The sequence below is a fragment of the Heloderma suspectum genome, chromosome 1, assembly GCF_057233095.1.
Source record: "Heloderma suspectum isolate Gila_16-S chromosome 1, 16-S_ref, whole genome shotgun sequence".
Lineage (NCBI taxonomy): Eukaryota > Metazoa > Chordata > Lepidosauria > Squamata > Helodermatidae > Heloderma > Heloderma suspectum.
The window spans coordinates 400,485,522-400,506,329 of record NC_139458.1 but is presented as its reverse complement, the minus strand read 5'-3'; the positions used below and the strand labels follow the sequence as shown (position 1 = coordinate 400,506,329).

General features: G+C 40.9%; 1 protein-coding gene across 4 annotated transcripts in view; it reads left to right on the top strand.

The window, feature by feature from the left end:
* Positions 1–20,808, top strand: part of KCNK2 (potassium two pore domain channel subfamily K member 2) — a 181,333-nt gene that overhangs the window by 27,080 nt on the left and 133,445 nt on the right. For all 4 annotated transcript variants that reach the window (XM_084832661.1, XM_084832655.1, XM_084832651.1 and 1 more), the window contains exon 2: positions 820–1,130. In XM_084832661.1, the coding sequence (XP_084688787.1) occupies positions 942–1,130 (189 nt within the window). In that variant the 5' untranslated portion in view covers positions 820–941. The remainder of the gene's footprint in view (positions 1–819; positions 1,131–20,808) is intronic.

The window sequence follows — 20,808 nt, the reverse complement described above, 5'->3', positions numbered from 1 at the left end:
TGGTAATAATTACTGAAATTTTGGGAATAATACATTAATATTTCATCAGCTTCTATGCATAGTTGCAAGTGAGAACAGGGCCCTCCAATATTTGCATGACATAGATATAAGGAAATCCTAGGCTTCCAATAAAAACATTGGTCCTGGCACATAAGAATTATTTAAAATTTAAAGTAATGTGTATGACTTTTTCAGCAAGTACCAGCACACATTTCTAAAAAGGGTTTCACTTAAATACTTGCCAGCTGATGCTACTCGTAATGAATTGTTGGAAGGAAGTGGAGACACAAATATTGCATTTTTTCTGAGTCCAGCACATTGTGTGTGTGTGTGAGGGTTGAGAAAATATGATTTATGTTAACTATTCAGTGCTAAACTAAAAATATAGATTAGCAATACTTAAAATATCAGGAAGAGTTTAAATGAGAAAACAATGTGAGAACTTAATGCAATATGTAATTGTCAGGAATTATCTTTTTAATAATTATCAGTACTACATCATTAGTGTTATTCTGTGTTTCAGCTGTGCAAATTTTTGCAACACTTGGAATGCAAATATTATAACAAGTTTATCTAAGGGCATGAAATAATGAATTGAGCAATACTGTCACAACAGGTTGCTGCAACCCCTCGCTCTATAGTAAATCCTTGTGAAGATGGACAAGTTGAGTTCATTTGCAATGCCAGCATTGCTGAAGATAAATTGTCACATGAATGAATAGCTTCTCTCTAACCCTCCAGCAAGAAAAACCACAAAATAAATCTCTGACAAGCTTTGTAAAAATTAACATTCTGTTGTTGTTTTTCTTTTTTAATTAGTGGCGGCACCTGACTTGCTGGATCCCAAATCTGCCACTCAGAACTCCAAACCCAGGCTGTCATTTTCTACCAAACCCACCGTGCTTGCTTCGCGGGAGGAGAGTGATACAACTATTAATGTTATGAAATGGAAGACAGTCTCAACCATTTTTCTAGTGGTGGTTTTGTATTTAATTATTGGAGCTACTGTATTCAAAGCCCTGGAGCAGCCACATGAAACTAACCAGAGAACAACTATTGTGTTCCAGAAACAAATGTTTGTATCAGAGCATTCCTGTGTGAATGACACAGAACTTGAAGACCTAATTCAGGTAATTCCCTGTTAATAAGTGTGTTCTTGCCATGCTTTAATGGGAACATTGTTTATTAGTTACACGGAAGCTGCTATACCAGCAACAGTGCGCCATAGCTGATATTTGTAAGAAATAATGTTTGGCACAGGTAATTTGACTTAAGACTTCATGTACAAAAATAATTGCTAAACCCATTTTTGCTACTAGCTTTGCATTAAAAGCTAATCTTGTCATTGAATGCTTCTGTTGTGCTTCTTAAATTGTTGTTCTTTGGCAGATGCAATACAGCGTACTGCTCTTATATTGGATAAGCTGGTGTATAGTCATATTGCCTGGCAGAGGAGGTGGACAGAATAAATAAGAACCTTTCTTATTGCCCTTTCTGAGGATTATTTCTGGGCACGACCAAGTATAAACAGCTCTCTATAACAGGCATATGTGATATAAGTGAAGGGCACTAGATATAACATCACACTTTTTCTATTTTGAAGCTTACTATTTTTTTTAAAAAAAATCAGTACTGTTTAGAGTACTGTTCTTGACACTTGGAGAACAGAGATAAATCATTATGCTAAGAACACAGTTTTAACTTTAACGTATCCTAACTTTACAGTAAGTCCTACTGGTTTCAGTGAAACATGTATTCAAGTAAACATGCAATGGTAGGGCCATGAGAATATTTATTTATTCATGTTGATCAACTTTTCTTTTAATCAACATTTTTTTTCTACTTACATTCTTGAGTTACAGTCTTATTAAACATAGAAGAGCAGCCAGCTGTGTCTGTGAATAGCCCAGACTTTTCAGCCTTTAAAAGCCAAGTATGCAAATCTATTGCAAATCACTATAAGATACTTTAATACTGGAGTGGCATTAGATCCTTTATATTCTGTCCGTTCATATGGGTCGAATGAAATTCCTGCTGTCCCAATTAGGGATAGGAGAATCTGTCTATTTCTGGTCTGTGTCATTTTACTATGTTTTTACCCATAATTCTTTCCTGTTTCCAAATTAATCTGTGCTTTAAAAAATCCTCTCAAACTACGTATTTAAATACTATTTTAATATGTATTTCATTGTGTATTTTCTCTCAAAATATGTGTCAGAATTCATTTTTTGGTATATTTAAACTGCCAAGAAGTGTGTCATACCATTCAGAAAAGTTATCTGGTGGATAACTTAATTGAGATCTCCACAATATTCCCAGTGGTGGAAATCAGTTCATTTCATATAGGAATTTGTAAGGATGGAATTCCTCAAGCAACCCTAATCCAAAATGCTTGTGCTTAAATATGTCACAACAAGTAGTTGGGCATGCAGGGCTCTAGGTTAGTAATGGGAAAAGTTTAACCTTATCCAGTGACCAACAGGTAGGATGCTTTTAAAAAGGGGAGTGGTTTTAATCCTTTTAGGACACAATCCTTCGCATGTTTAGACAGAAAAAAGTCCTACAACTCTTAGCATTCCCCAGCCAGCATGGATGGTTGGGGAATGCTGGGAGTTGCAGGACCTTTTTCTGTCTAAACATGTGTAGGACTGTGCCTTTAAATACACATGTGTTCACTGTGCCACTATCCTATCGGACTCACCTTATGGTACCTTCACCTGGAAATATAAAGTACTACTTCTCTGAGTTGCAGATTGCATACTGATTGTAATTCTATAACAGGCAGTGACAGAAAAAGCTTTCAGTCTTCTCCTTGTTAGGAGTTTGCCCTCCATTTCTGCCAACCTGTCATCTTTTGTAGTTACTTAATTGCTGTTGAAAATATATTGTGTTGAGGAGAGGAGTTGAGTTGCTCATTCATGGTACAATTATAATAACAGTTTTGCTCCAGCTAGGATTGTTCTCCTGTGTGGTTGAGCACATAAACAGTATTTCAGGACTGGATTTTCTGAAAGATAGAAAGCTAAACATTATGCAATAGTAGGTTATTAAGATAGCTTTAATGACAGAGTCTGTGTGAAGAAAATTACAAAAATGTATTCACTATAATGTTTTATTTTCAGACAGTAGTTACCTATTGCCTTGTTGCTGCCTAAAATTAAATTCAGGTGTGTGTGTTTTTTGTATTAGTGTGACTAAGGGCCAGTTCCAGTATAACAAGTGGCACTGACAGAAGTTTTTGAATTGATCCTATAAATGTCCCATATGCATGAACTAATTTTTATGTATGTTTTCTTTATCTATGACTAAGATTCTAGCCAAAGTTTATCTCAGTAGAAGGTAGAAGTTGGCCAACCATTAATTACCATTAATTTGTGCTAGCTATATCTTGCACCCCTTCATGGATCACTGCCTTGTTGTGGCGAAGGGGCTTGCGTAACTCAGTGAAGCCATAAGCTATGCCGTGCAGGGCCACCCAAGACGGACAGGTCATGGTGGAGACTTCTGGCAAAATGTGGTCCACTGGAGAAGGAAATGGCAACCCACTCCAGTATTCTTGCCAAGAAAACCCCATGGAACGTATCACAAGGCTAAAAGATATGACGCCGGAAGATGAGCCCCTCAGGTCGGAAGGTGTCCAATATACTACTGGGGAAGAGCAGAGGGAATTTCCAAGTAGCACCAGAAAGAGTGAAGCGGCTAGGCCAAAGCCGAAAGGACACTCAGCTGTGGATGTGTCTGGTGGTGAAAAGAAAATCCGATGCTGTAAAGAACAATACTGGTTATGAACCTGGAATGTCAGATCAATGAATCAAGGTAAGCTGGAGGTGGTCCAACATGAGATGGCAAGATTGAACATCGACATCTTGGGAATCAGCGAACTAAAATGGACAAGCATGGGCGAATGTAATTCAGGTGACCATTACTGTGGGCAAGAATCCCTTAGAGAAATGGAGCAGCACTCATAGTCAACAAAAGGGTGGGAAAAGCAGTACTGGGGTACAATCTCAAAAACGATAGAATGATCACAGTACGAATCCAAGGCAAACCATTCAACATCACAGTAATTCAAGTCTATGCCCCAACCACTGATGCTGAAGAAGCTGAGGTTGATCTATGAAGACCTACAACACCTTCGAGAACTAACACCCAAAAAAGATGTCCTCTTCATCATAGGGGATTGGAATGCTAAAGCAGGAAGTCAAGAAATCACCGGGATAACGGGCAAGCATGGCCTTGGTGTACAAAATGAAGCAGGACAAAAGCTAATAGAGTTTTGCCAAGAGAACACGCTGATCATAGCAAAAGCAAACACTCTTTTCCAACAGCACAAGAGGCGACTCTACACATGGACATCACCAGATGGTCAATATTGAAATCAGATTGATTATGTACTTTGCAGCCAAAGATGGAGAAGCTCTATACAGCCAGTAAAAACAAGACCTGGAGCTGACTGTGGCTCAGATCATGAGCTTCTTGTTGCAAAATTTCAGCTTAAATTGAAGAATGTAGGGAAAACCACTAAACCATTCACGTATGACCTAAATCATATCCCTGATGAATACACAGTGGAGGTGATGAATAGATTTAAGAGATTTGACCTGATAGACAGAGTGCCTGAGGAACTATGGACGGAGGTCCGTAACATTGTTCAGGAGGCAGCAACTCAATCCATCCCAAAGAAAAAGAAATGCAAGAAAGCCAAGTGGCTGTCTGATGAGGCTTTACAAGGAGCTGAGGAAAGAAGGGAAGCGAAAAGCAAGGGAGAAAGGGGAAGATATATCCAACTGAATGCGGATTTTCAGAGAATAGCAAGGAGAGACAAGAAGGCCTTCTTAAACGAACAATGCAAAGAAATCGAAGAAAACAATAGAATGGGAAAGACTAGAGATATCTTCAAGAAAATCGGAGATCTTAAGGGAACGTTTTGTGCAAAGACGGGCATGATAAAGGACAAAGAAGGCAGGGACCTAACAGAAGCAGATGAGATTAAGAAGAGGTGGCAAGAATACACAGAAGAACTATACAGGAAAGATCTGAATGTCCCTGATAGCCATGATAGTGCGGTCACTGAACTTGAGCCGGACATCCTAGAGAGTGAAGTCAAGTGGGCCTTAGGAAGCATTACTAACAACAAAGCTAGCGGAGATGACAGTATTCCAGCTGAGCTATTTAAAATCCTAAAAGATGATGCTGTTAAAGTGCTGCACTCAATATGCCAACAAATTTGGAATACTCAACAATGGCCACAAGACTGGAAAAGGTCAGTTTACATTCCAATTCCAAAGAAGGGCAACGCCAAAGAGTGTTCAAACTACCGTACAATTGCTCTTATTTCACATGCCAGCAAGGTTATGCTCAAAATCTTGCAAGCTAGGCTTCAGCAGAACTACCAGAAGTACAAGCTGGGTTTCGAAGAGGCAGAGGAACTAGAGATCAAATCACCACCATTCGCTGGATCATGGAGAAAGCAAGAGAATTCCAGAAAAACGTCTATTTCTGCTTCATTGACTACGCTAAAGCCCTTGATTGTGTGGATCACAACAAACTGTGGCAAATTCTGAAAGAGATGGGAGTACCAGATCACCTTTCCTGTCTCCTGAGAAACCTGTACGAGGGTCAAGAAGCAACAGTAAGAACCGGACATGGAACATGCTATTGGTTCAAAATTGGGAAAGGAGTATGACAAGGCTGCATATTGTCGCCCTGTTTATTTAACTTATATGCAGAGTACATCATGAGAAACGCTGGGTTGAATGAATCAAGGTCAGAATTAAGATTGCTGGGAGAATTATCAACAACCTCAGGTACGCAGACGATACCAACCTAATGGCAGAAAGCGAAGAGAATCTAAAGAGCCTCTTGTTGAGGGTGAAAGTGGAGAGTGCAAAAGCTGGTTTGAAACTCAACATTAAAAAAACTAAGATCATGGCATCTGGCCCCATCACTTCCTGGCATATAGAAGGTGAAGAAATGGAAGCAGTGACAGATTGTATTTTCTTGGGCTCCAAGATCACAGCAGACGGTGACTGTAGCCATGAAATTAAAAGACGCTTGCTCCTTGGGAGGAAAGCTATGGCACACCTAGACAGCATAGTAAGAAGCAGAGACATCACCTTGCCGACAAAGCTCCGTCTAATCAAAGCTATGGTTTTCCCAGTAGCAACATATGGCTATGAGAGCTGGACTCTAAGGAAGGCTGAGCGCTGAAGAATCGATGCTTTTGAACTGTGGTGTTGGAGAAGACTCTTACGAGTCCCCTGGACTGCAAGGAGGTCAAATCAGTCAATCCTAAAGGAAATCAACCCTGACTGCTCATTGGAAGGACAGATACTGGAGCTGAAGCTGAAATATTGTGGCCACCTAATGCGAAAAGAAAACTCCCTGGAAAAGACCCTGATGCTGGGAAAGATTGAAGGCAAAAGGAGAAGGGGACGGCAGAGGATGAGATGGCTAGAAAGCATCACCGATGCAATGAATATGGACTTGAGCACACTCCGGGAGAGAGCAGAGGACAGGAAGGCCTGGCATGCTATGGTCCATGGGGTCACGAAGAGTCGGACACGACTGAACAACAACAACAACAAATATCTTGCATTTGTAATCCTTAATCCATTTAGGAGTAGACCTATTACTTTCAGTGTGGCTTTAAGTGGTTTTTAGGGCTGTGTTGTCCTCTATAGAATCTGCCTGTTCACACCCGTCTTTCCACGTAACTATTTTTATTTATTATTTCTACTTATTTTATAATCCCTAAATTGCATTCAGCTGTCCATTTCCCTGTGCAATGGCTGCTGCTAGCAGAAAAGCTCCCCCTCCCCCCTGCAGCCCCCATGTGTCCTCAAAATCTGCTAAGGAGAGTTGGAGGACCCTCCAGAGCAGATTTGGAGAGGGTGCGGGGTATTATGTGGAAGAGAGGAAGGTGAAGTGCCTATTGCATGAGTGGAAGTCCCCTCATGCGATGTTGCATGGAACCCCTATAATAACATCACTGTGAAGTGGGTCATGTTCACATTTTCTGTGTGACAAGCTGGTTTTGAGAAAATGTGACTCCTGTGAATTTGTAGCTTTTAGCATTTGAACATGAGTCTCCTTGATACAGGTCCAGGAAACTGCCTACATTTGCAAGGAGATTTTTTCCTATGGGGATTTCTATGAGAAAATTGATGTGCAGTATGCTTTTTGGCTGCATTTCCATGTGCTTCAATCCCCACCCCACTCCACCCCCAACACACACACACACACACACACACACACTACGCTGTGACTGGATTTGTGCATAACAAGAAGCCACCATGGGGGAATTTCCCAGCAGAGCCTCTTGTTGCCACGCTGGCCACCATTTTGAATATTCAAGCCATGGTAGGGGCACACTCTAGCTTGTTGTTACGTGCGAATCTGGGGAGGTGAGTTGTTGGGGTGCTTGACAAGCAACCTGCAACCCTAAAACAGCCAATGGGTTCTGGGTGGCTTGTCAAGCACCCAATAACTCCCCTTCACTGGGTATGCACATAATGACAAGGTATGGGGCACCCCTGCTGCAGCTTGAATATTACCGCAGGGTGGCTTCTTGTTACATGTGAACCTGCCCTATATTTCTACCTTCTCAAATTTTGTACTGTCTGAATCTTGCAACAACCCAAATATTTTCACTGCCTAAGTGCTTGTTTTCCCCACAGTTTTTGGACAACTTCAGCTTGACTCAGTCAATATACTCCCTACTGAGAATGTCTCTATTTACTATACTTGAATTTATTTTATTGAATTCTGTCTACATTTCATTAGTTTTCTTTCTTATCATCTTTGTTTCTGTCTTGCTGGGGGCTGCTTTTCTTGAAAGCTAACACACTCACACAGAATAGCTTGTCAGATAAAATCCCAACACCAGAGGAGATAAACTCAAATCAGATATACAAACTTCCAACTGGAGAAACCCAGCAGTCAGTGACACAATTCATACTTTTCCTAGGTGGTATGGTAGGCACTGGAAAATCACTTCTGTATGGTTGGGATCCCTGTCATAGTGGTAATATAAGCAAAGGCCAGTCATACATGGCATGGGGACTATGTGCTTAATTCCAAGAGGACCCAATGGGCTTTGTGGTGGGAAGTCACCACATGTACCAGGAGGCTCTTGTGATTGGCCTGGACATAGCTTACTGCTCCAATATGGAGCCCAAAGCAGTTTTCCAGGCCACAGCAACTAATTGTATGAATGTATGAGTCAATGAAAAGCAATCATATATGTCAGTATATCAGTTAATCAGAAGGCAAATTTGTTACTTCTGGGAAAGTTGACATTTCAAAGTTTACCTTTTTTTATTAAAGCAGCAGTAACTTATGAATACAAAACTGACAAAGGTTGAAGCATCTGCCAGATCTGTAAATATTTTGGCACTGCTGTAACCAAATCTAAAGCCAGCAAGTTGCCAACTCTACCACATGTACTTACTTCTTACTTCATACCACGGTATGTTGAAATACCAGAACTAAAATGAATTATATTATGTGCTAAACTGAAGATGTGACAAGTCAATTCTAGACCAAAACCAGCATATTCATTTCAGACTAAGGTATTAGAGCTGAATGCTTGTTTTGAGTGGAAAAGTTGAATAATGATAACCCATAGTGTCTATTTAAGGAGTAGTTTTCTTTTTAAAGGCATTTCTGAGATGTGCTTGCTCAAAAGACAAGTTTCTTGACTTTCATTAAAGATATAAAGAGTTTACTAGGTAAATTTTTGTGGCAATCTTCATGAACATGAATATTCACAAGTCTTACACTCTGGTAAGGGTTTCAAGTACTAGTCAAAGGAATGGGGAGGAAAGTTCTCAATAAATGATGCTAGAATTTTTTGCCGCATTGATTTAGCTATTCTTTTATAGAACGTAGAACCATTCACTTGTGTTACTTATAAGGGAAGGGAAGAAGAACTGATTCATGCGAACCTGGAACTCAACAGTGGCACAGTGGGTAAGATCCTTTAGTCCCATATCACATAATAGAACAATGGAAAAAAGAAACCGGAATGATACATTCTTTGCTACTTCTAAGAGCAGGATCCAACACACAGGATCTGTGTGTGGCCAGCTCCCGTCGGTCCCAGTGCATGCATGGGCCCTACTGCTGGCAGCTGCCATGTAACACTTCTGGGAACAAGCCACAAAATGCGTGGAAAAGTTCATTTCTGAAAGGGGCAGGTTGCACCCCTTCCAGAAACGAGTATTTCTGCTCGTTTCGGCGCTTGCCCTAAAACTATGACGGCTGCCAGCGGTAGGGGTCAAATGCAGAAGGCCCCCATTGGATCCTGCCCTAAGCCTCTTTCAAGCACTACTTTTTTTAGAAGTGCACCCTTTTTTTAAAAAAAGAAGTCTATACTTAAAATGTAAAACATTGATGTTACAAACAGATTATCATAAAGTAACATTCACCAGGATTAGCTGCGGCTCTCTGTTTATTTGTTTGTTACATTTATTTTCCATCTTTCCTCCAAGGAGTCCAAGGAGAAGTAAATTATCCTCTTTCCATTTTATTCTCACAGCCTGTGAGGTAGATTAGGCTGAGAGTCAATGACTGGCCAAAGTTACCCAGTGAACTTCATGGCTGAGTATGGACTTGAACCTGGTGTATATATTCGATGGAAAACCCAGATTTGTTGCTGTGTGATGAGTGTAACCGCCCTAAGAAACTTATGAAATGGTTCTGCTAATTTCCTGGTGATTAAGTACATTTGCTTAAAAATTCCATGATCTACCTATCTTGTCTTTCTGTACATTTCATTTTTTTAATATGAATAACTATAGAAATAATAGCAATTATACAGAACAAGAAACATGAATGATTGTCAATGAGACACATTCACTTCACTTGGTTAAATTCAACAATTAGCAGTGAGTTTATTCAGGTCTTCCTGTCTTTGTCAGCTCACTATCATTTGGAAGATGAACTTAAGATGGTCTAATATGACTTTCTCATTTCTGACTCCCATGATTCACATCGCTGCAGGAATTTAGTTTTTTGTTGTGGGAACAACAAAAAAACTGTTTCAAATGAGCCACAATGGTTTATGTGCAATCTTGAATACTCATAACAACGTTGAAAAGTACGTAAAAAGTTAAAAATAATTAGAACAACCACAGTCAACCATAATGCACAACTGGTTGAGAATGAAGGCCTCTCCAAACAGCTGTTTTGTCATGCAACAGATGTGCATGTCACTCTGTTGTGGGGAATCCAGAAGTCTTTCGACAAAGTAGCAGTTCTGTTGCAGAGATATCACATTTGCCCAGCAGTGGGCCAGCACAGCAACTGGGATTTCCTCTCAATAGTGTTCCCACTAATCACAGATCTCCTAGATTTCAGCTTAATGATACATTTTTACCACCAACTGTATGGTGCAAGCCCTACATCTGCCTTTCTCACCCTGGTGAGTTCCAGGTGTTTTAGACTTTAACTCCTATCAGCTCTATACAGCATGGCCGATGGTCAGCAATCCTGCGAGTTGTAGTCAAACAACATCTGGAGGGCACCAGGCTGGAGAAAGCTGCCCTACATGATTAATAATGAATAATTCCCTGATAGTGGGAGTTAGGATGGCACCCACATTTAGTGTAGTACCAAAGTGCCAATTAGCACTTCAGTTGGGTATGTCTTTAGGTCCACTTTAATCTTATTTCTCCTACTTATATCCTACTTACTACAGCTTGTAAAAAGCTGCTTCTCTACTAGTGTTACAAAGTTCTGCATCTCTGAAATCCTTCAACCTATAAACTTCTAAGGATTTTATCAAAGAACAAGGGACACCTCAGTTATGGTCATACTTTCATAATGTTCAGTCTGGGGCTAATATTTCACACTCTACATACTGCCTGATCCACAACTAAAATCAGTTGTGGCACTGAGAGCTTTGCAGTGTTATCAGTGCAGAAGTGTTATCAGGGCACTCAGAAATGAGAAAGTCATATTAGATCATATTAAGTTCATCTTCCAGATGATAGTGAGCTGACAGAGACAGGAAGACCTGAATGAACCAACACCAGCAGTGATCCCTTTATGGGCTGATTTAGATGACCCCAAACTGTGGGCTTATTGTCGATATATGTTGACATTTTCTGTCTCTTTTTGGACTGAATATGAACATAGTAACAGGTTCAGTTTATCAGAAGCCTAAATCACATGTTAACCTACGATAAATTAATTTTGGTCGTTAAAATGTGCCCTAACTTTCCTTCTCCCTTGCTCTTGCATTTTCGGTCCCACTGGCACAAGGTGCCCTGGGGACTAGTTTAGGGGTGGACAGCAGGCAAGCAAGCAGTTAACCAGGGAAGCAGCTATGCTGGATCTGCTAGCCAAGGGATGGTTTGTCACCAGTATAAATGGTTGGAAACTGGGATGTGCAGTAAGTGTTTTAAGCTAGAATGTGGGAGTATTTTTTGGTGTTCTTGGCCCCACTCCCTTTGCCTTTGGTCCCACCCTTCAGTCTTCAGCTTTGCCCACCATCGGAACGCTTCTTGAAAAAGGGATTTGGCCCTGGGGCCAAAATAAGTCCTCACCTCTGGTGTAAGCCTAAAGTCTGCTGACTCCTGAAGCAAAGCACTGTGGGACATCTTCTAGCAACTGCCCCCCATGGATGGGGCTGTTCTGTTGGGGGAATCCCTGGCCAGGCCTGGTGGACAGAAAAACTTGTGAATGCCAATCTCCTTCTGGAAACATCTGACTCGACTGAAATCCAGATGCCACGGAATTGTTTTTGGAATGAAGAAAGGAAGAGAAAGGAGAGGCATAGGGAAGAGGGCAGGGGCCTTTAACTCCTTTGACTTGATGAGAAACCAATTAGCGAGCAGTAACTAATACGCATGATCTGCTCTGGCGAGGAGATTAACAACATGTGGCTTCCCTGTATTGCGTGATAATGCAGTGCTGGAGCACCATAATAAAACACAAATTACCCTATAAAGTGGTATCGATCTAATGCTTGACCATGTAACAGTCACACCAGGGAAAACATTGCCATTTCCAGGTGGAGGGATTTACGACCAGAAAAGTTGTCACATAGAAAATGAAATAGATATATAACATCTCTTTCTGGTGAGGCTGCTGAATAAGATCAGTTTCAAATAGCTGAAGGAACTTACTTAATTATTTGTTCCTTTCTACAATTATGATGAAACAACTATGAATGCCCTCACCTGTAAGCCAATGCTGAAGTGTGGTGTAGTGGTTAGAGTGTTGGATTGGGACTTGAGAAAGCAGGTTCTAGTTCCCACTTAGCCATGAAGTTCACTGGCTGATTTTGGGCCAGTCACTGTCTCTCACCTAACCGACCTCACAGGGTTGTTGTGAGAATAAAATGGAGGTGAGGACCATGTAAGCTACCTTGGGTTCCTTACAAGAGGAGAGAAGGCTGGATATAAATATGATAAATAAATAAATGTTCATAAACTCCATACAGACATTAGGGATGCTCAAGGTTTTTGTTTGGTCCACATTTTAAAGCAAACCGACCTGATTCACACTTCTCGGACTAATAAACGGATAGGGACACAGTTATTCTTTGGTTTGCCCACTTCCCCAAATTTTGTGATAACAGTTCTCAGCTGAAAAAAAATACCAAAAAATGCATACACTGTTATTTCAGGATAAAATGTAAACAGAATGCATATTTTATGGTAAAATATGCTTTACAAAATGGCAGGTTGCTGTGTAAACAGGATGGAACGATTTTATGAATGAACACATGCAAAACTGACATGGACTAGAAATAGACTGATCTGTCTATCCCTAACAGACATGGACATTTTACTTCCTGCCATTATGCTGGCCTATTTCTCACTGAGGTGGTATACTGGTTGGGCTGTAAGTGGGGTTCAGACTGCAGGTGGGGTATACTTGATAGAATCCTTCCATATGAAAAGAAAAGAAAAACGCACCCAAAAGAAGATAGAAAACTAGATATCATGAATAAGCTGCCAGTGAGAAGTGGAGCATATTTTAAGAGCTATCGGCATAGTATGAGGCCTAAGCTAAGATACAAACCAATACATCTGAGTAGCTGATTATTTATTTATTGCAGTTATATCCCACCCTTTTTCCTCTTGCAAGGAACCCAAGGCTTACATTGTCCTCCTCCTCTCCATTTTATCCTCACAACAACAACCCTGTGAGGCAGGCTGGGCTGAGAGACTGTGACTGGCCCATAGTCACCCAGTGAAGTGGGGACTAGAACCCAGATCTCCCAGCTCCCAGTCCAACAGTCTCGCCACTATACCACACTGGCTCTCTTCAGTTGTGTTCAATGTAAGAAAAGCTAAGGCTGCTATCCTATTCATACATAGTTGGGCATATGTTGCACTTAACTCTGTGGGACTTTCAAGTAAACATGCATGGGCATTACATAGAGAGGTCAGCCAGGAGTATGCATGTTACCTTTGAGCCATTACTATGTAAGAACATAGGAAGAGCCATGTTGGATCCATCTAGTCCAGCATTCTGTTTACAGTGGTCAACCAGCTGCCTGTGGGAAACGCAGAAGTAGGACATGTGTGCAGTAGCATTCTCCCACCCATGTTCCCCAGCAACTGGTATACATAGGCATACTGGAGGTAGCATATTGTCAGGGTTGGATCTGAGCCCGTAGAGACTCAAAGCAACTCTGATTCTGAGGAGGAGCTAGAATCCATGGGAGAAGAACTATCTCAGGTTTCAGAGGCGCAGCTGGAGGGGAAGCCCCCCCCCGCTCACATTCCTGGGAGTAACAGTGACCCTGGCATGGAAAGGGAGGGACAACTTGAGCTTTTAGACGCCAGGCGCAGGCACAAGCGAGAGGTTGCGGGAGCCAAGCTTAGGCACTCAGCCTGATTGGCGCGACATCAACAGCTGTGCCCCGAGGCCCCACGGGAGAGGGAGAGACTTTTCCCTCCTACTCCTTAAGTTCAGAGAGTTGCCGCGCTTTCCCCCAAATGGAGACCAACTGATGTCCTAACTCTTAGAAACCCCTAGTGGGCTGTTCCTTTGTATTTCCCCTGAGTCTCAGGCAATTAGTATCTGTAAGCTTCATTAGGTTGAATGGAATTAAAGCCTTGGAAAGTGGCCCTTTTGTCTGAGTGTTGATTCTGGCTATTGGAGGATTCAGAAGGCAACAGGGGCAATCCTGAAACATATAGCCATCAGGACTAGTAGCCATAGATAGCCTTATCCTCCAGGAATGTGTCTAATCCCTTTTAAAGCCATCCAAATTGGTGACCATCACCACATCTTGCATAGTTCAACTATGTGCTGTGTGAAGAAATACTTCCTTTTATCTGTCCTGAATTTTCTACCAGTCAGCTTCATGAGGTGACCCCAGGTTCTAGTATTATGATAAACGAAGAAAAAAATGTCTCCCTATCCACACTCTTCACACCATGCATAATTTTGTACATCTCTCTCATATCTCCCCTTACTCACCTTTTTTCTAAGCTAAATAATCCCAGCTGTTGTAACCTTCTCTGATAGGGGAGATGATCCAGCTCCTTGATCATTTTAGTTGCCCTTTTCTGCACATTTTCCAACTCTACAATATAGTTTTTTAGGGGCAGTGACCAGAACTGTACATAGCATTTCATGTGTGGTTGCACCATAAATTTGTATACGGTGGGTGTGATATTGGCAGTTTTATTTTTTATTCTTTTCCTAAAATGCCTAAAATGGAATTTCCCTTTTTCACAGCAGCCACACACTAGATTAACATTTTCATCAAACTCTCCACCACAACCATAAGATCACTTTCTTGGTCAGTCACTGCTAGGTAAAATCTCATCAGCATATACATGAAGTTGGGATTTTTTCCACCCAGCACAATCACTTTACACTTGCTTACATTGAACAGGATTTGCCATTTTGATGCCCATTTATCCAATTTGGAAAGATACTTTTGGAGCTCTTCACAATCCCTTTTTGTTTTAATTACCCTAAAAATATGATGTCTTCAGCAAACCTAGCCACCACACTGATCACTCCTAATTGCAGATAATTTATGAACAAATTGAAAAGCATTGGTCCTATGACAGCTCCATGTGGGACCCCGCTGTTTACATCCCTCTACTGGGAGAATTTACCATTCCTACTCTCTGCTTTCTGTTCTTTAACCTGTTACCAATCCATAAGGGGACCTTCCTCTTATTCTGCCAAGTTTGCTTATGAGTCTTTGGTGAGGGACTTTGTAAAAAGCCTTTTGGAAGTCCAAGTAAACATTGTCTACCAGATCACCCCTGTCCACATGTTTATTGACATTCTCAGACATCTAAAAGTTTAGACAGGACTTACTTTTGCAGAAGCCATGTTGATTCTTTTTCAGCAGGGCTTGTCCTTCTATATGCTTACTAATTTTATCTTAATTTTACCTTTTATCTTAATGCTTTCAACCAGTTTACCCGGAACAGATGTTAAGCTAACCAGCCTGTAATTTCTATTTATTTATTTATTTATTTATTTAATTTCTATACCGCCCAATAGCCGAAGCTCTCTGGGCGGTTCACAAAAATTAAAACCAAACAACACACAATAAAACAATTTAAAATATATAGAACATTACAACCACAATATAACAATACAACCACAATAAAACCTAGCAGTAGTGCAGGAGTTTAAAATATAGATTTAAAACAGCAAAGATAAAAATTTAGAAAGCTAAAATGCTAAAATGCCTGGGAAAATAAAAAGGTCTTCACCTGGCGCCGAAAGGAATACAATGTAGATGCCAGGCGAACCTCACTAGGGAGCTCATTCCAGAGCCGGGGTGCCACAGCAGAAAAAGCCCTCCTCCTAGTAGCCACCCGCCTCACTTCCTTTGGCAGGGGCTCACGGAGAAGGGCCGCTGACGATGATCTTAAGGTCCGGGCAGGCACATATGGGAGGAGGCCATTAAGGGCCGTTAAGGGCTTTGAATGTTAACACCAGCACTTTGAATCGGGCCCAGAAATGGACTGGCAGCCAGTGCAGCTGGAAAAGTACTGTCGTAATATGAGCTCGCAGGCCAGTCCCTGTTAACAATCTTGCTGCCCTATTTTGGACCAGCTTAAGTTTCCAGACCGTTTTCAAAGGCAGCCCCACGTATAACGCATTGCAGTAATCCAGACGAGAAGTTATCAGAGCATGGATAACTGTAGCTAGGCTATCTCTGTCCAGATAAGGGCGTAGTTGGTATACCAGCCTAAGCTGATAAAAAGTGCTCCGTGCCACTGAGTTCACCTGTGCCTCAAGTGACAGTTCTGGATCCAAGAGCACCCCCAAACTACGAACGTGATCCTTTAGGGGGAGTGCAACCCCCTCCAGAACATGTTGAATATCACCTAGCCGGGCAGACGAACCACCCGCTAACAGTACCTCGGTCTTGTCTGGATTTCTAGGATCTGCCCTGGCTCTCTTTTTTAAAAATTGGTGTTATATTGGCCATTCTCCTGGTACAGAGGTTGATATTAGGGACATGTTATATATTTTTGTTAGAAGATCAGTAATTTTACACTTGAGTTGTTAAGCACTTTAGGATGGATACCATCTGGACTTGATGATTTATTAGCTTTCAGTTTGTTGATAGTTTCAAGAACTTTATCTTTTGTCACCACTGTTTACCTCATTCCCTTCCGGAAAACATCCCTTCAGGCACAAATAACTGTCCTACATCTTCTTCAGTGAAGAGAGATGAAAATAATTCATTCAGCTTCCCTGCAATCTCCTTATCCTCCTTTAGTACTCCTTCAAGTTCATTGCCATCCAACGGTCCAACTGCCTCCCTAGCTGGTTACCTACTTCGGATATATTTAAAGAATTATGTATAGTGGGTCTTGATTCTCCATATGCTCCTCAAAAAAAATTTTTTTTGCATCCTTTGTCTGCTTTCATCTCATTTGTTCAAGCTTGTGCTCCCTTTCGTTTTCCTCATTTGGGCAAGGCTTCAGTTTTCTGAATAAAGCCTTCTTTTCTCTAATGGCTACTTTGACCCTGCTCGTTAACCACGCTGCTGACCTCTTGGACTTGGTGCTACTTTTGCTAACCTCTGGAATACATTCTAGGTGAGCTTCTATTATTACCGTTTTGAGTAACCTGCAAGCATTTTGGGAGAGATTTAACCCTCCTGACTCCCCCTTTCAAAGCCTCTTTTGAAGTCAAATGTGACTGTGTTGTACATCCTTGGCAGTTTTCTATTTAAATATATATTAAATTTGATAATATTGTGGTCACTGTTTCCAGTTGGTTTGACAGCACTCACATTTTGCAATAGGTCCTGGGCAGCACCAGTTAGGATGGAATCCAGGGTCAGTTCTAGGGCACAGTACTTCATCTCAGCCTGGGTACTCTCTCTGTCTCAGTACTAGAACTACATTCTCCTCTTTTTCCATCCTGTGAAAATTTCAGCTTGAAGAGTTTGTGTAAGCCCTCCTGTGATAACATTCCTAAGACCAAGCAGATCAGTAGTAGGGTTCTATTTAAAGAAGAGACTGTACACATTTATATTTGTAAAAAAGAAGAATAAAATAATCAATGACAAAGTTGTTAGTGCTTTTTTATATTATTTTAAATTGCTTTAGCTGTCATAAATTGCCTTGAGGAACTGATATTAGGAGGGCAAGGCAGGAATGTGAAAAAAATAAAAATATATCTGGTAACTCCACACTGTAGTTCTTCTCTCAAGCCAGCCTCACAGAAATAACCAGCTGCTGCTAAATGTACTGTATAGACTGCATAGAAACCTTACCACTAGTAAAGAATATGCAGAGTCCCTCTATACACTAATGGGTGTCACCAGAAAGGGAAAAGGCAGGCTGTAGTGCAGCGGGAGTGTCTCTGGGCATGGTCGGTCTGTCTGTCTGTCTGTCTGTCTGTCTTTTTAAATGATTCTCATAGTGATATACATATGGAAAATACATTTTATTAGAATGTGTCATAGCTGTGGCTTACTCAATACATGGACTGGATCTACCAGAAATCTTAGTTTCAGTGCCTAAGAGATTTTTAAGCAACTTTCCCGTTATTGAATGCGTAAGCTCTTGGGCATGCCTAGAGGTGCTAATATTTTATATCTGTACTGTGGAGTACATGGTCAGATAACAGCTTCTGTAGCTGCTGGGCTTCTAGTGCTATTTGCTCCCAACATATCATATAGCAGTTTATATGCTTCAACTGGGAGAAAGTTCAAGATCAACTTATGTAGGTAAATAAAAGTAACCATAATACGTACCTAGTTCAGTCTATTGAAATGTTACTGGTGTAAACTGCCTTGGGGACTCTTCTTAGGGCCCAAAGGTGGTATAAATATGTTTTTATAAATATAAATAAAATATCTCTTTATATATGCCTGCCAGAACTGTGAATGAACTGCATAGTTTTGTGTCATTGGAACTCCCATCCTTATTATTCAATGTAATATGACTTGGATAACATTTTAGGGCTTCCTCTTATTATTTCTCTTATTCCTCTGCCACCCTTAGTATGTGATATGACTTGGATAGGGATGTACGAAAGTCACTTACCTTTCCGTGGATTATGTTCATGGTGGGAGGGGAGGCATTCCGTCCCTCCCCTCGGAATCCTCGACGGGGGGGAGGCAATCTATTCCTCCCCCCCGGAATCCTCGACGGCCGGCTGTGCTCCGCGGTGGCTCCACAGAGCAGCCGGCCAGGCCCAGGCCAGAGCTGTCTGCAGCCAGATTTCCAGCCATGGAGGGCTCTGGGTAAAACAAAAAACAAAAAAACCTGCGTACGCAAATGGCGGTGGCTATGGCCGCCGCCATTTGCGTTCCTTATTTTTCGCCATCTTAGTCTACGTAAATATTTATGTAGACTATTACGGCAAAAATAAAGCGGAACGCAAATAGCGTAGCGGGCGCTATTTGCATCCCTTTTTGATTCGCCGTCTTAGCCTACTTAAATATTTATGTAGGCTAAAACGGCGAATCAAAAAGGGACGCAAATAGTGCCTGCTATGCTATTTGTGTTCCCCTTTATTTTTGCCGTAATAGTCTACGTAAATATTTACGTAGACTAAGATGGCGAAAAGTAAGGAATGGAAATGGTGGCGGCCATAGCTGCTGCCATTTGCGTATGTGTTTGTTTTTTTTAACCCAGCCATGCTAGGCTACGTAAAGATTTACGTAGCCTATCACGTATCTGTAAACAAACAAAAACATACCTCCAAACTGCAAATGGCGGTGGTGGCAGCCGGTCGGAAGACCAGCCGCCGCTGCCGCCACCACCGCTGGAGCTGCCGCTGCCCGGAACATCCGCCTCAGGTAAGTCTCATCCCAGGGGGGATCCGCGGGGGGGTGGCAGGCCGTTCCACCACAGATTTCGGGGGGCCGAATGCACTGGCATTCAGCCTCACTGAGATCTATGGCGGAATTCTCTGACATCCCTAGACTTGGATATATTAGTAGCTCCATAACATTTGCTCACTTTAAATCATAAATGATGACATATAAAACAAAAGTCAAACAGGTCCACTATTTATGCTATCTTGTGAGCCAGTATGAAATTAACCGGTTTGTTATTCATACAGTGGATAAAATTACATGAAACATGGATACGCTTGTATGTGTCTAACCATGGGATATCAAAATTAATGTACTCAAGCTACGGTTTGTTGGAAAGGTAAAAGAGTATCCTACAATTGTCTAATACCCTTTAGGTGCATATCTGGATCAGGTAATATGTCATGTGCAGTAAACTGTATAAAAATGAGGAAAGTTTTAACTTTTTTTCTTGATATATGGCTTGTAGTACGAAAAAGGTAACAGATAAGGTCATTATTACAATTAGTTATTTGTAAGAGAATTAGCTTTTCAATGCAGTTTTAAAATTTTAAATCAGAGCTTTGTTCACATTCTACAGCTTAAATGAAAAAAGTTAGAAAAAGATGGCTTTTTCTTGATGACCATCTTGATGACATCATAAAAAGCTGAAGCAACCAGTCAGAATGGGCTATTACATGAAAATACAATCTAGAGATATTCACTTTTTAAAAAGTCATAATTAAATTTTGCCAGTTGCCACCATACATGATACCAATATGTCATTTTGGCCCATGGACTAACACCTAAGACTAAGACCCATTGAAGTCTATGGGACCTACATCTGAGTACACATGTGTAGAATTTCACTATTACTTAGTTTAGCTGTCACAAAATAAGTAGAAATTCCTTTTAACTATTACCTGTATTACACAGTTGGTCATGTTTAGAAGAAGACAGGTAATGATTTCATAGTTATTAAATCTCAATATGTTATTCAGAATATAGAATATTTAGGCATTAGTGTGCATAATAGCAGTGCAATTAAAGCTGTTCTTTATTACACTTTTTCAACTGCATGATGGTTCTTTTGGACAAATTAGATAGCATGTATTTTTTATTTTACCAGAAAACTTAAGCAACTGCATCCATTGTTATTAGTGTTTATGTTTTCTCTGGAAATATACAGTTTGAGATCAGGGGGTAGGGGTGACCTCATACATAAAACCAATAGATTTTTAGTGACTGACTTCAATGCACGTTTTGTTTTATTCATAGTAATCATGGACCCAGTACATAAACAAAATTTAATATGTAGGATCTCATTGATTTTATTGGACTTTTCACAATTGGAACCCATGATGTCAGGATTTTTATCCATGGGGTCATTATTGGACCAGGGCTTATTAAAGCTGAACTCTACAATGTGTTTTTCGGTGCCAAGATTCCAAATATTAATATGTTTCATGGAAGACAATTTCCCATCCAATGGGAGTGTCTTTTACAGATACTTCTATTTTTAGTCTACACCTCTGTACAGAACAGAC